Below are 15,639 nucleotides of genomic sequence, written 5' to 3' on the forward strand. Positions count from 1 at the left end.
ATAAAATAATTACTGGCAGCGCTTAATAGCTTTTAAGGAAACTTTAAATAATAAAAAGCAATGTTTGCATTCAAAATCTTGGTGGACACCTGAATTAACTCACTCTAAAACAATTCTTTTGATACATTTAAAAAAATGGAGAGATTCTGGTTTCTTACCTAATCGTTACCTAATGGCTTGTAAAAACTTTCGCAAAGCCCTCAAGTTGGCTCAAAATAATAAAATTTATGCACAGTGTATTGAAATTGAAAAGTTTAAAAATACTAAGCCAAAAAACTTTCGGAATGCATTCAGATGTTTAAACAAAGACATAAATTCTAGACTATTTACCATAAATAATAAAAACACAAAGAATCCATTACTTTAGAATTCGCAAACAACTTTGAAAAGCTACTGAATACTCCAAAAATAACACATCGTGATAAAAAGCAAAAAATTCCAGCATGTACAAGACATGGCGATGTAACAATATCAGAAGAAAATATAAGGCTGTTTCGAAACTAAAATTAAATAAATCTCCTGACTCTTTCGGTATCTCAGCAGAACATTTGAAGTGCGCAAATTGTGATACTTTAACAAAATGGCTCATCAAATTTTTTAAGTACTCTATTAACTATCGATGGACACCAATATCAATGCCGACGTCAATTATTGTAACCCTTGTTAAATCTTACAAAAAATCTTTAGATAGTCCAAGCAACTATTGCAAAATCAACACTATACCAATCTTTACAAAAGTTCTAGAATACCTAATTTTAATTATTTGTCCAGATATTAGAGATACTCACCCTCTACAATTTGGATTCAATACTAACTGTTCAACATTACATGCAGAATTTCTAATAAGCGAAACAATTAAACATTACAACAGCAACAACTCCCTTGTGTACTTAAGCTCTTTAGATGCAAAAAAAGCTTTTGATAGCTGTAACTGGGGTATCCTGTTTGATAAATTATATTTTGATAAAAAATTACTACTCTGTATAGTTAACACTATCTCTTTGTTATATAACAATAGTAGCACAACAGTCTTATATCAAGATTGTAAATCAAACTCTTTTCCTCTAAGACAAGGAGTAAGATAAGGATCGATTCTTTTGCCTCACCTTTATAACCTTAACACTGCAGGTCTTCTCGAAAATATTAAAAATCAAGGTATTGTTGGCACATCTATATATGATAAATTAACTGGTGTGGTAGCATATGCGGATGATATCATACTTTTAGGCTCTACCCTCTCTGGTCTCAAAAAGCTTATAAAAACATACAACATTTACTGTAACATTAATTGTATTAAACTAAATGCTGAAAAAACTGAGTTCTTGATTTCAGGTAAAGCACAAATACAAACCAATATGATAACCATTTCTAGTAATAACAAAAATCTTCAGAATAAACTTAGACATTTAGGATTCACATGGGATACTGAACATTCAATTTTTGCTTCACTCAGGCATACAAATGTCGATGAAAAAATCTCAAATTTTAGAGCTGTTGTTCAAATTCTTATTCAATCTGGAATCTGGTTTGCCCACCCAAATTCTATTTCCTATATATATAAATCATTGGCAGTCCCTACTTTGACTTATAGCATGGAGCTACGTGGGAATAATTCTGCTTTGATGAAAAGCTAGATATAATTGGAAGGAGTGTGCTAAAGTCGTTTTTGAATGTTTCAATACACAGTAGGAACTATGTGGGCTCTCTATTTAGAATCTAGGAAATTTTGGAAAGTATTAGACAAAATTTTCAAAGATATTCTTGAAAAAAAATTGAAGTAAAATCATCAGAAATAACTTTCTTATTTTTCTTTTTCCTTGTAAATTACATTGGGTGTTAAATAAAATTAAATAATGATTTAAATGAAAAGCATTTATTAAATAAAAAATCAGAATTAGTTTAAAATACGGATATGAAAGCAAATATTTAAAAAAAGCCCTAATCGATGAAGTGACACTTACATGTTCTACTTATATAGTCAGTCAGTGCATGTAAATGTATGTGTATAAAATTTTGACATATTTTTCTAGTTTATTTTGACTGTTTACAAAACCATATACAGCACAGTTATTACTTTTACTAATCTCACTATTGTATTAGATAAATCTGCAATTAACAAGAATTAAATTAAGACAATAATCTCATTAAATGGAGCTTAACTTAATTGTTGATTATTTTAAAATCCCTTTGCACACGGTTTAAATAAAATATTAACTATTATCTTATTTCTAATTCCAGTTTATATAATTTTTAAGTAATAAAGTCCACCTTATGTTTAAGTAATAATCGCTACTTGTAAGCAATTACATACATAATTTTTTGTGTCTTTCTTTTAAGGTGGTAACGATTAGTTCAGTGCATTTAGCGATTAGTCCAGTAGAAATTTTGTAGTTAAAAAAAAAGCTTTAACTTGTATGAGATTTCTGTTGCATGATGCTTGTTCTAATCAAATTTTTTTCCATGCAGTCCTCAGAATTAAGGTCGGCATGCGGCAATGCCAACCTAACTGCCGACCTTGAAGTGTTTTAAGTTAGTAAAAAGTTGCCGACCTCATTTTTATGTTTTATGCTAACCCCTTTGTGTCAAATTTTTTTGCTGACCTCTAACAATTTGAGGTTGGCAATTTATTGCTGACCTCATTTTTCCTAATTCCGAGGGTTGAGTTATGCCAAATTTGAGATGAGAGCCTACATAAGTGGTGTAAAGTTTTTTCTACAGTTTTGCTTATGAAAATATATTTTTGTTAACCAAGCCTTTTATGCAACAAGAGGTTAGGATTTGGGTTGAAGATTTTAGAGGTGTGGATGCCAAGTTCTTTTTTAGAGGTTGTGGTAGTAAGTTCATTTTTATTTACATTACTTTGTTTACCCTATTTTGTCATTAAGTAAGTGTTCTCTAAGTTGGGTGGTTGGTTAAAGTGCATGACTTTGCAATTGTTAGTATTTAGCTCTGTTTGCCAAGTACGGTTCTACTCCACAATGTTATCAACATCCACTTGTACTCAAGCTTTATCTTTGGGTACTAATAATAATGAAAACTTTGGTATTGTCAGTGTAGGTTTTGCAAAGGCTTTCGTTACTGATATGCGAGAGGAGGTCATTGTTAGAAATAATGAAGAGCATTGGACCAAGCATGGAGCTATGTAGAACTGTAGAACTTGTTGTACTGTTGTCTTGTTCCCATTCAGATGCCATATCACCAAGTATGGCGTGCTGGGTTCTACTGAAATAATAGGTTTTAATCTAGTTTAGGTTACTTTTTATACCATACATTTCCAGTTTATGGAGTAACCTATCAACAGGGAGCTTAAGAGATATGCTCTGGGTCAGAAAGTCCATTGTTTTTATTCTCCATTATCTTACAAGTGACAAATTTGATCAAGATTGGACTATAGTTAGAGAAATTAGTTTTAGAGCCACTTAAAGATAAGGGTAACAATTGCTAAAAGCTATGCTCTTGGAACTTCATAGGTCCATATATCTTTAAAATATCAATTTTGCCCGAGTTAAAATTGCATAAGCGCATGCCTTAAGTATATATATATTGTGATTTGATCATTTCCAGTTGATTTATAGCTCTTAAAAGCAGTGAGGTCATAGTAGACTGTATCAATATCTAGCAGAGTTCAAGGTGCAACATGCAAAGTCTGGCAAGGCATTGTATGCTTTTTCAGTTTAGAAGACTGATTGGAGTTGTTTGTTAAGGATGTTGGTAATAGAAGTCCTATTAATATCTCTGCATTTTCTATATATGTAAGCAAAAAGTTTATTTGCAAAAATGTTTGGGGTTATGATGGTCATTGGCTAACTTATGCTTGAAAGAATTGATTGTGTTGCCTGTGTTTTTATTTACTACTGAAGTTATTTTTCATTTGCTATGGAGATTGATAAAACAGAGTTCTCTTATACTTTTGATTAGGATGAAAAGTTTATTTGTCATCCATGGCTGTTTATGTTTCATAATAAGTGTGGGTGCTAGATAGATAAATGCAAAATAGCATTTGTGGTATTACTTAGACCATATTTGATAACATTGATCTACGCTTAAAAATATTTAGTCTACATCTTAAAAATATTTATCTCGTCAGTATTATTAAAATATTTATTCATACACTTATCTAAAATATTTTATATTTTACTTTTTATTTTTTAATAATACTGTATTATACAATAATTCTTATATATCTTTCTAATTTCAGATCTATGACTCAGCGGGAAACCACTTAAATACACACCTGAAGCCAGCATTTTATTTGCTTGCAACTCAGTTTGTGTGCATAGGTTTATAAGTCATGTAATGCTTGAAATGGTATAAAAAAGTTAGGAATTTGAAGTTTGTTGTCATTTTGTTTAGTCCGATAAAATTGTTGCTCAATGATATTTTGGTTTTGTTTGTTGCTATCTTTGTATATCTATTATAGCTTAGGATTTTTTAGTGTTTTTTTTATCTTCATTTTGTTATGTTAAATAGAGCATTTTTGATAGTTTTGAACTTTGATGCAGCCAGGTGTAAGCAGCTGTGGTGTAGTGGTTAGAGTTCTGACTTCAGAACTGGAGTCTCTATTTTGAGGATCTACAGATCTGTGGTTCCAAGCTGGCTCTGACCTTATATACATCGTCGGTAAGAAAGGAGGCGTGAACTTTCCGGTAAAATTCTATTCCACGATGCTCTGTGATAAGACTTAAAGGACATCTTGGAACATCTGAATAACTCAATAAAAACAAAAACAAGCTGTTAAGTCTTCATTAACATTTTTTTTTGCAACAACGTTGTAGTTTCTTTCAGCTACTGCAACTTGTTTTGGAGAATAATATAAGTTTTTTTTTCTTTGTAATAATATGGTTTAATAATATATTATAATTATAGTTTTAATTGTCATAGGTTTGCGTATTACTAAAAGAAATTGATGAGGCTCGTGGTGGTGTTGTAAGTTCTTCTAACAGTTTATCTGAACTTTTGACTAATGATGCTATGGTATTAAGTTCTTGTCAAGTCATAAGTGATCATCTTGTTACTTTTAAGTAAGTTGTGCATTTTTTTGGAACTTTGAAGCATTTTCTGAAATATTTTTTATATTGTTTTAATATTGTTTTATATTGAAATATCAGCAATAATTACCATTTTAAAATTATTTTTTTTTTTATGTTTTTTTTTTCTTCTTAAAGGAGCATAGAGGAATTGCAATCACAAAATAAAAGATTGTTAGTCACAGTTCGTGAACTAAGTGAAGAGCTAGAGAAATTAGAGACAGAAGGTGGTTCAGAAATGTATGTTTTTCAAAATTCAAAGATTTTTAGTTTAATGAGTAGTTTTAAATTTAATTAACCTTCTTGTTCTAAAGTGTGCTTTTAAGCGTTCTTGCTAAATCTGAAGTATGACTTTTGGCGTTTTTAAACTAACCTCTATATTTTACTCAAAAACTCAAAAACTAAAGGTCGCATTGCCTTTCTGAAATTTGATTTCAAACCAAAGGTTCGCAGTTTGGAAAAACAACAGCTTCACAAGGTTTTATTATAAACTTTGTTTACATTTTAACTTTGAAAACCAGATAAACTATGACTTCCTGAGGTCATGGATTGACACAATCCCAAGTTAAAATTATAAGTATAATGATTCCAATGAAAAATAACTGATTTTTCATAGTTATATATATATTTTAGTCTATTTTTCTAACCTTAGAAAGTGTTAAACATATGATTTGAAATCTAAAATGTTATTTACACTTCTTATCAACCTTTTTTTATAGACATTTTTAATATGATTAATATAAGATTTTAATTAGATTATCATTTTGATTAAATTAATTGAGGAAAAAAACATGTAGATAATTGATTATTATTTTGTTAGTTTTTGCTGACTTGAATAAAACATTTTTAATAAATTCCATATTTTACAACAGAATCAAATAAATGGTTTATAATAAAAAACTCTTTAAGTCTTTTTAAAACAATCAAATTTTGTTTATTACTTTAAATTTAAAATGTTTTAACTGTGTTTTGTCTCTTTAAATTAACATACTACATTACTACATTTTTTAAATTAACATACTACATATTTTAAACAATTTATGATAAAAAAACTACACTGTAAAAAAAAAGGGTTTTTTAAATAGCTCTAAAAGGTTTTTTACTTTGTCCCGAGGGTGGAACCCTTTAAAGGTTTTCTAGAAAACCCTTTTTTTAAAAACCTTTAATCCGAAACTGGAAAACCTTTTTTTAACTTGTACTTTCGTTTTTAATTTGAATTATAAATTATTCAATAATTTTTTATATTACGCAATAACGATTTCAAGCACGTATAAAGTTGGTTCAGTAATATTATACTTAGGATAGATTAAATATACACTTTAGTTGAAACATTTAATTTATACATAATATTGCTTATATGCAAATATTTAGATTCTTTAATTCCACTGTAATTTTGCACGCAATATGAAAACTCAATAAAAAAAATTCTGTAATAATGTTTAAAATCTTATAACATCAAAGTAATATACAGTAAAGTTTACATTAAATAAAAAAAAAACATTACAATAATCAGAGACAGGTCAATAAATGTTGAACAAAAACAAACAAATTGTACAAAACGAAACAAATTGGAAAATAACGTTAAATTATGTAAAACTATTATGAGTTATTATACAAATTTTCTGCTTCAAATTTAACTATTACCACTATTATATTCCAACGTTAAAAGTATTACATGAAGTTTATTTACCGTTAAGACTTATTTAAAAAAATTAAATCAAGAAATCGCCTAGTAGCACAAAAAATAATAAAATTTAGAAATATGAGTTTATTCGAATTTAGTGACAAAAAAACATAAATAAATTATAAAGATTAACAACAAAAACATACAAAAAACAAAAGCCATAAATATTAGTGCAAAAGGCGGTTGTCCCATTTGCTGACAACATTTAGCACTTTTCCTTTACCACCTAGAAGCACTTTTTCTAAAAATTGACATGTATTGATCAATCCTTTTGGGAATTCAATGCTGAATATCCAAAATGCAGCAAACCATGCTTGAAAAGCCTCAGAAAAAGTACAAATAGTTTTAGAAAACAAAACTTCCTTGTCGACTGATACATTCCACTCGTCGTCTTGTGGCAATATGACTGAACTAATTGGTATTTCCTATATAAATAAATAAATAAAATAATTCATTTAATCAAAAAACAAACCTGAAACACCTTAAAATCCCTCTAATACAAAGCTCTTAAAACCATTCAAGTGCAAAAAGCGGTTGCCCCATTTGCTGACAACATTTGGCACTTTTCCTTTACCACCAAGAAGCACTTTTTCTAAAAATTGACATGTATTGATCAATCCTTTTGGGAATTCAATGCTGAATATCCAAAATGCTGCAAACCAAGCCTCCGAAAAAGTGCAAATAGTTTTAGGAAACAAAACTTCCTTGTCGACTGATATATTCCACTTGTCGTCTTGTGGCAATATGACTGGACTAAGTGGATTCATTTAATCAAAAAACAAACCTAAAACAACTTAAAATCCCTCTGATACAAAGCTCTTAAAACCATTCAATTTTAAAATTTCTTAATTGATAACATTTCTATATAATACAAATTATTGAAGACTCCTCACCTAAAGGACAACATCACTTTTTAAATTGTGTCATTAGTATGAGAATATTTACAAGGACCTAAAATATTTAATAACGTATTTCCTCAAACCAGTAAATTTTTGCATTTCCTTAGATCTCCTTCTTAATATTTCTTATTATTTCTCAGATCTTCTTGTTATTAAATATATATTAGTTTATATAGTTAAATATATAATAAATAAATTAGTTTTTATAGTTTAATATATGATAAATACATATTAATTTGGAATGGACTATAAACAATGGACTATAGAAAAATATAATCAAGTGCAATTTCCTAAATAATGTACAATGTACAATAAACATCCTACCTGTTTTGGTAAGGGAAAAAACAATTCTTCCTAATAATGAGGGCAACAATATATATAATGTAACTAACATCACCTTCCAATCTAAAAGTATTTATATCTTTAATTATAAATACATACAAAATAATACATTTGTTAAAACTAGTATATATAAAATAGCAGTATTAGATACATGTATGTATTAATAAATGATCAAATGCTTTTAAGTTAATCAATATTTGCTAGAGTTACTAAACTTGTGTAACTTATTGCCTACTATGACTAGTTTTAATTGTTATTGGAATATTAAAATTTTTCATTTTACGATAAAAAGAGAATTGTAAGAAAGAAAAATTAAAATAAATAAAAATTACCCTGTTGTTTACCATTGTCCAAAGTTTCTTCTAAATGTTTGTTTATCATTGTTGAATATTCACAATATTTTTTGCATCTTTTGGCTGCTTCTTTGATCACCGCATTATAAAGGGATAGAAGTTTCATTTTTAATTTGATTACATCTACACTATATAGCAAAATCACATCTGGTGTAAACTTTAATTTATGAAAATCATTTGTAAAATTCATCTACATTATGATTACAGAAATAAGCCTATACTTAAAAATTTAAATGTTCATAAGGTAATAACTTTTATATAGTTTTATACTAAAACTGTCAAAAGAAAATCAATGGAAATATTGTAAAAAAAAAAGTACATTTCATAAAAGAACAATAATTCTTTATATAATTTATAAAATCTTACAAAAACATTTAGTCGTAAACATGGAAATTCTTCCAGAACTTCTGCAGTTGTGTGAGCATGGCAGAAAAGTTGTCTGTACCCGCAAGTTCTTTTCATTTTATCTTTGATCAAATCAAAGTTTGGTGTCTGTTTTTTTATTTCTTTTTTTAAAGCATCTTGATGTTTTTTTATGCTTATGTGATCCTCACCTTGTATCACATTAGCCAACTAATAAAAAGAAGTTATAGTTACAACTGTACATATAGAAGGATATTACCTTACACCAATCAGCTGGAACTTGTGAACAGTAACGAAAATATACATTTTTGACATTTAAACAACATAACATTACAACAATTTTACAAAGTTATAGCAAGTAATATCTATATACATTATTACATACTTTAACTCAAGCTGTTTTTGAGAGGGTGCTGTTGTCAGGTTGATCAATTTCAACTTGATCTACTTTTCGTTTTCTTCCTGAAACGCCAGGCCTTCCAAACTTTTCTCTTATTACAGCAATTGAATTTTCGCTACAAAGGGGCTGTCTGTATTTGTTAAATTTCCTTCGAAGAGCTACTCTAATAGTATTCTAAACTCAAAATACCCATTTAAAATGTGAAATAGACATAAATTAAATTTTAAAATATAATTTTCATATTAAATAAATGATGACAAATAAAAGTATGTAAAAAAGTATGGAATGCATTACACTACTTCCATCGTAATCAGCCAAAAAATTTTAATATAACTGCTGAGCTAACAGCAGAATATATTCTTCTGGTTGGATACCTGTATAAACAGTTTTTGATAAAACATTACAGAATATATTAATATTAATATTATAATATAAATGTAGCAAACTAAAGAACAAATTATTTTTTTAAATATGAAAAATAATTAATCATGAAAAATTGATGAAATGGAAATTGAGAAATCTCAGAGTCGGCAAAGTATAAAACAAGAACAATTTTCAACTTACAAAATGTCACGCCTTTTTAAGTCATCAAATAGTGAATCAATTAAGAGGGCTTTGCTTTTTGAGCCTAAACCAAAACTAGCCTTGTCTTGACATTGTAGCTTAGCTATAATATTACCCAGAAAAAGTGGCAACTGATATACAAAAGGAAATTCTTGCATCTGGCTAAATAAATAAAATAAACTATTACAGTAATTCAAGCAAACCAGAGTAATTTCTTTAAATTACTCTGATTTAAAGTATCTCATTCAACTGTAATTTAATATGGGTAAAAATATAATTTATAACAATGATATTTATCATTAAATGCATAATAGTTCTTAAACACAAGTATTATACAAACATTAAAGTATTAAAATTAAATAAAAGTATGCAAATACTCTCATAAACTAAAATCAATAATAGAGTTTTATTATTAAAAAAAATGTATATAAAGTAAAAATACTATAACAAACCTATGTACACATTCTGCTTCTTCAATTTTTGAAAAACTGCCACTGTTTGTTGTTTCGCCCTTTTCATTATTTACACTGACAACTGTAACAGTATAGGTAGATTCAGAATTATCTAATGCTGCTGAAACAGATTGTTTTGTTGTTTTCAAAAGACGAATAAATCTTATCTTATCTTTTATCAAAGGTAAAAGCTCTGTTAGCATCTGCTCTGTGAAGTCACATAAATAGTCACCGGTTAGTTCATGCCCTATTGCAAATAAACAATAAGAACCATAGTTTTACGAAACATACATAATTTTCAAATAAACAAACTACATAAACTAAACAAACTAAATAAGTATTCAAATAATCATGTCCTTAAATTGAAGAGCAAGACGGATGCACAACGCTATATCTCATGCTCACATACTGACAGTTGTTGAATTTAAAATAGTCATGTCGATTAAAATCAATAAAACATCCTGTTCTGCAAACTGTCCACTCATTTTCAATGGTGTCAACAGGTGTCCACATAACAACCAACAGTCACGTAAACAGACAATGTATATGATTTAAAAAAAATTGGGACAATTTCTTCTGTAACAGTATGCAACACATACACTGCTTTAATAGAATAGCAAATACTATCAATTGATATTGATTTTGCTATAACAATGGGTTCATTCCCTTCTATATCTAAATCAAGTAACAATCTTATAGCTTCTTGTACTTTAACATCTAAGTTATGAAAAAATCTTGGTGCATTTCCAGACACAGTATAATTAGATAAAAGCATATCATCTGTCAGCATTTCCCAGCACTGCAACATTTGATGACGCTTTGATAATGTTTTGGTAATATTCTTGAAACATCGTCCATTTGAGGCAGCTTTTTTAAAATACTGATGTTTAGATTCAAAACGTAAACACCAGAAATTTCGTAAAGGCCCAAAAAGACGTATCAGACGAGGGTAATGAACAAACATGTGCATTTTTGGAATAATATATTCAGAACCAAATACTTCAGAAAATGTTTTCAAAAACATAGCAACTAATTCTTCTAACATGTATATATTGTCACTGTCTGCAATTGGGGCAATAACAATGTCACATATTTCGCAAAGTATAAGATAAACCTCCCAGCTAATATTTCCCTGTGGTACATCATTACCGACTAACTCCGAAAACAATAGGAAAAGTTCTAGCTTCTGTACAGCTGTTCCATTTATGTGCGCTTTATCTGATGCTATGTTTTTAGGTAATTGGCAAGGGCGATTAGACGAATTAATTAAATGAATTTTGTTTATAGAATCATTTATATTATTTATTGATAATGTATTACAAGAGCGTAACAAATGTTTGATAACACATTTTAAAGTTACTGGCATAATGCCTTCAAATAAGTCATGCATTATATCTGGAGGGAAAGCTGTAAGTATATCAAAGTTATCCAACTCTAAAAAGTCACACTTTTTGTTAACACCATACACATTCTTGTTTGCTGCATTATCAGTTATAGCAGTTAAGTGATATTCATGAATTTCCGGAGTTCTGAGACGAAGAGTGCTTTCACTAAAGTTATTTCCAATTTCTGACTTGTCCACCATACAGAAACGACAAATTCTTCCAGTATGGAAATACTGCTGAAATCCTCCTATAGCATGAGCTGAAAGCATATCAGCCGATATACCTTAAATCATGAATTAATGGACGAAGAACTTCAGTGTAGTCATATTTGGCCATTTTTATAAATTTATGTTCAATCAATAAAGCCAAATGAATAAATTTTTGCTTTGAACAAAACTCAGATGGAATATTGCCTAACATAAAATAAAATGCAGTCACTTTATGCTTCCCTCGCTTAGCTCCTACTGGATTGCAAAGCTCAACTTCATCTACATATAACTGAATCTGCAATGCACTTGGATTTTCAGATAAAAAATTGTCACTATGAAAAAGTTCACTGTCACAAAAGGATATCATAAAATCATTATTAGAAAGAGACTGATTGTAACTGTCACCCAAACAGTTGTAAACATCTTCATGGGAAACTAATTTTGATAAAACTTCCAGAATTGGAATGTATTGAAAAACACCAATTGTATTATTTATTCTAAAATCTATTTGTCTAGGCATTGCAATCATATTTTTGCTTTTCAATAATCCAATTAGTCTATTTTCATTTGAAGACATCTCGCCCATGAATTGCAGCAATCTTTCTGTGTCTGTTATATGTGCCCAATCATTGTCCAGTGGTAAAATATTATTTTTGAATAAATATAGACATCCTTAAAACTACTTAGTGTAATCAAAAGTAGGTTTTGTATATCTTTTGCAATTTCTGCATGAACGGAGGCTGGAAGTATGTGTTCTTCTCTGAGTCGCAAAAGAAGAAATGCAAAATGTTTTTCCAAAGTATTAAGCATATCAGTAACATTTTTACATTTAAAGTCTTGGTCTAATTTTTCATTATTTTGATCATTTGATTCTTCGGTTGTTTCAGATGAATCTATGATGTTATCATTTTTACAATTTCTACTCCTCTGATCACTTTCATTATCATTAGACCAGCTTCTTAATAAATAACTGTGCTTTCGTTGAACATGTTTTTTTAGACTATCAGCACTTTTGAAAGTTTGCTTGCCGCACTTGAAACACATCTAACATAAAAAAGAGGTTGATTTTCATGAAACAAGATAAGATGTCGCAAATACTTTCCAAATGAAAAATAATTTTTGCCACATTCACAAAGAAATTGGGGCATGTTTAGCTATTGTATATTATAAGGAATCTGCAATGTAAACAGTACAATTAAAATGTTACTATAAAATGCATAATAATAAAAAAATTACTTTCAAATTCGGCTGCAGTTTGTTCATTAAACCCATTATCTATATCATTATGTAGGTGACCAGTTTTCAATATTTGCAGACATAATTCTTTAACTTTATTATTATTTCTGCTTTAAATGTTAATTATTAGCTTTACTTTAAAATTTTAAAAAGAATTACATTGACCTAAATGAATCTCATAGATAAATCGGTTAATTTAAAAAGTATACGCTTTTGCGTATTCTACTTTAAAAATTTTAACAAAATATAATTTAAATATAATAAAAATATATACTATTTATTTTATTTAAGATATCATTATTGCTAAGCAGTTGTGATCCTATTTTAAATCCTTTCTATTTTTAATTATGCGCCTCGATGTCAATAAACGGCACTCGGCACTTTATTGGTTTCTTATATATTTCACCACGAAAAAACCCTTTGCTTTTTTGGGTTTTCTAATAGAACCCTTTCAAAAACCTTTTTTTACACACCAAAAGGTTTTCTAGTGGTAGAAAACCTTATGGGAGTGTAAAAAACCTTTTGCGAAACCTTTTTTTTTTTTACAGTGTATGAAAAGATTAGCTACAAGAAGACACATATTTGGCCCCTAGAAAAAGCAACAACAACAACAAGCTATTATTTTCCATAAATCATTTTTACAATAGTTTTGATAATAATAATAATAACAAAAATGATAGTAATAATGATAATATTACTAATAATAATAATAATAATAATAATATAAAATAACAAAATTAATACAACTTATAGTAATGGTAACAATAAGTATGTTTACAATAATTACAATTAAAAAAAAAAAAAATTATAACTTTTTCCATTCACAGATGCACTGATAAACAATATAATTTCTATGAATTCTATAATGATTTAATTTTTTTTGAATTCCATAATGATTTAATTTAGAAATCAAAATACTATGGTCAACGGTATGAAAAGCTTTTTGTAAATCGATAAAAACACCACAAACGAAATGACCAGTATCAAGAGCTTTCCTAATTTTTTCCACTATACTTATTAATGCATGCTAAGTAGAATGTTTTGATTAAAAACCAAATTGAAAATCATTTAAACAATTAAATGAGTTTAGAAAAGAGTACACTCTAGAATACAAAAGTTTCTCAAGAAGCTTACTAATGTTAGATAAAAGAGACATAGGTCTGTAGTTAGTGCATAAAATATTGGAATAACACGAAATAATTTCAAAATATCAGGAAATGCTCCATTTATAAATGAGGTATTAAATAGTTTAGAAAGAATATTTGAAAATTCACAGTTAAAATAAAAAGAATATTTGGATTCAATTTAGATATAAGAGATGAAATTTCAGAAATATTTTTTGGAGATAATAATAAACTATGTAAATTTGGATGTTTAAGATACTTTTGATAGTTAATGTAAGACGAATGAATATTGGATTTGAGTTTATGAGCAACATTTGTAAAAAAGTGTTAAACGATTCAGAGATTAGAGTTGGATCAGTTAAATATATTTCATTTTCTTGCAAACATTTGGGAGATGATTTTGTTAAAATTTTTTACATTAATTAGAATGTAAGTGCCTTTCCAAAGTTTGAGAAGATTATTTACATTTTCTGAGAAAAAAATTTTTAAATGGGTTTTTTACTAAGTTTAATTAATGTAATTATTATACATTTATATCTTTTAATAATACTTTCAAACTTTTTTTAAATAATAAGATCTTATCATTTTTTATTGGAAAAAATTGTGTACTTGAATAGATTTTATAATTTCTTTTGTAATCCATGGTTTGAATCCATGTTAGAAGTTTTTGATAATTGTTTTTTTAAGAGGGGTGTAGCGATCTAAAATCAAGGTTCTTTCACTAATAAACGTTTGGAAACGTGTTAGTATCATTGGACTTTATAACATTGTCCCAGTCAAGTTTTGATAAATTAGATTTAATATTTTCTTTATTAAAGTTTTTAAAACTCCTGCTATATAAATTGTCTGCATGGTATAAATAATTTATTGAAATTAGGACAAATACAAAATTGAGGTAAGTGATCAGAAAAAGGAGTTGTCAAATTTTCTGAAACAGTTTCATTAGCTATTAAACTAGAGAAAATATTATCAATAATTGTAGCAGAGTGATCAGTAATTCTAATCAGCAAAGTAATAAAAAGGCGAATATTATAAAAAGAAAATAAGTTTAAAAAATTAGACGTTGAAATCTCATTATTTGATTGCATCAGATCAATATTATAAACGCCAAGTAAGAAAATAAGTTTATTTTCAGCACATATTTTTTGAAGTAAGACAGACATGATATTATTTAAAATATTAATATCCATGCAAGGGTGCCTATAAATGTAACCAACAATAATATTAGACTTTTTAGAAAAAATAACTGCAACAAATGTGGATTCTAAACAATTAGGTAAGTAAATCATTAGATCATCTCTTCGTGTGTAAATTAGTTTTTTTGATATATATAATAATGTCACAAGAGGATTTCGTTGGTGTGTGCCTAATGTTGTAACTACCAAAGAGAATTGGATGAATTGAGGATGTTTCTTTTTTTAACCTCGTTTCAATTATACCAATAATGGAAAGATCAAAATTAATTAATGATAGTATATGTTTAAATCCTCAAAATGTTTTTGTAACGATGATATGTTTAGATGAAAAAAAGAGAGAGCGCTTATTTTATTAAGTGCTTGTAAATATTATGTCTAATGAAGTAGAAATTTCTTCCTCAGAAT

At 28.0% G+C, this 15,639-nt stretch overlaps 3 protein-coding genes across 7 annotated transcripts in view; 1 reads left to right on the top strand and 2 right to left on the bottom strand.

Moving 5' to 3' along the window:
* LOC136092268 (nucleoprotein TPR-like) overlaps positions 1-15,639 on the top strand; it is a 122,828-nt gene that overhangs the window by 17,902 nt on the left and 89,287 nt on the right. For all 5 annotated transcript variants that reach the window (XM_065820098.1, XM_065820101.1, XM_065820100.1 and 2 more), the window contains 2 exons: positions 4,882-5,021; positions 5,166-5,267. In XM_065820098.1, the coding sequence (XP_065676170.1) occupies positions 4,882-5,021; positions 5,166-5,267 (242 nt within the window). The remainder of the gene's footprint in view (positions 1-4,881; positions 5,022-5,165; positions 5,268-15,639) is intronic.
* Positions 6,795-8,546, bottom strand: LOC136092482 (uncharacterized). Its single transcript, XM_065820782.1, has 3 exons — positions 8,285-8,546; positions 7,935-8,015; positions 6,795-7,136 (listed from the first exon to the last, which is right to left on the bottom strand). Exons 1-3 carry the CDS (start codon positions 8,493-8,495, stop codon positions 7,123-7,125), a joined length of 306 nt encoding a protein of 101 aa, XP_065676854.1. The 5' UTR covers positions 8,496-8,546; the 3' UTR covers positions 6,795-7,122.
* On the bottom strand, positions 8,823-10,569 carry LOC136092426 (uncharacterized). Its single transcript, XM_065820663.1, has 4 exons — positions 10,494-10,569; positions 10,085-10,331; positions 9,633-9,794; positions 8,823-9,442 (listed from the first exon to the last, which is right to left on the bottom strand). Exons 1-4 carry the CDS (start codon positions 10,567-10,569, stop codon positions 9,379-9,381), a joined length of 549 nt encoding a protein of 182 aa, XP_065676735.1. The 3' UTR covers positions 8,823-9,378.

The sequence above is a fragment of the Hydra vulgaris genome, chromosome 15 (genome assembly GCF_038396675.1).
Source record: "Hydra vulgaris chromosome 15, alternate assembly HydraT2T_AEP".
NCBI lineage: Eukaryota > Metazoa > Cnidaria > Hydrozoa > Anthoathecata > Hydridae > Hydra > Hydra vulgaris.

What these genes read in the sequence shown, in the direction of transcription:
- LOC136092482 (XM_065820782.1), bottom strand. Translation starts at nt 8,495, where the DNA reads ATGAATTTTACAAATGATTTTCATAAATTAAAGTTTACACCAGATGTG. An exon ending in GGACAATGGTAAACAACAGG is followed by an intron (nt 8,016 to 8,284) that starts GTAATTTTTATT and finishes AAATACTTTTAG; the next exon opens with ATTGGAAGGTGATGTTAGTT.
- LOC136092426 (XM_065820663.1), bottom strand. Translation starts at nt 10,569, where the DNA reads ATGAGTGGACAGTTTGCAGAACAGGATGTTTTATTGATTTTAATCGAC. An exon ending in TTTAAATTCAACAACTGTCA is followed by an intron (nt 10,332 to 10,493) that starts GTATGTGAGCAT and finishes TATTTGCAATAG; the next exon opens with GGCATGAACTAACCGGTGAC. An exon ending in GAAGCAGAATGTGTACATAG is followed by an intron (nt 9,795 to 10,084) that starts GTTTGTTATAGT and finishes TTATTTATTTAG; the next exon opens with CCAGATGCAAGAATTTCCTT.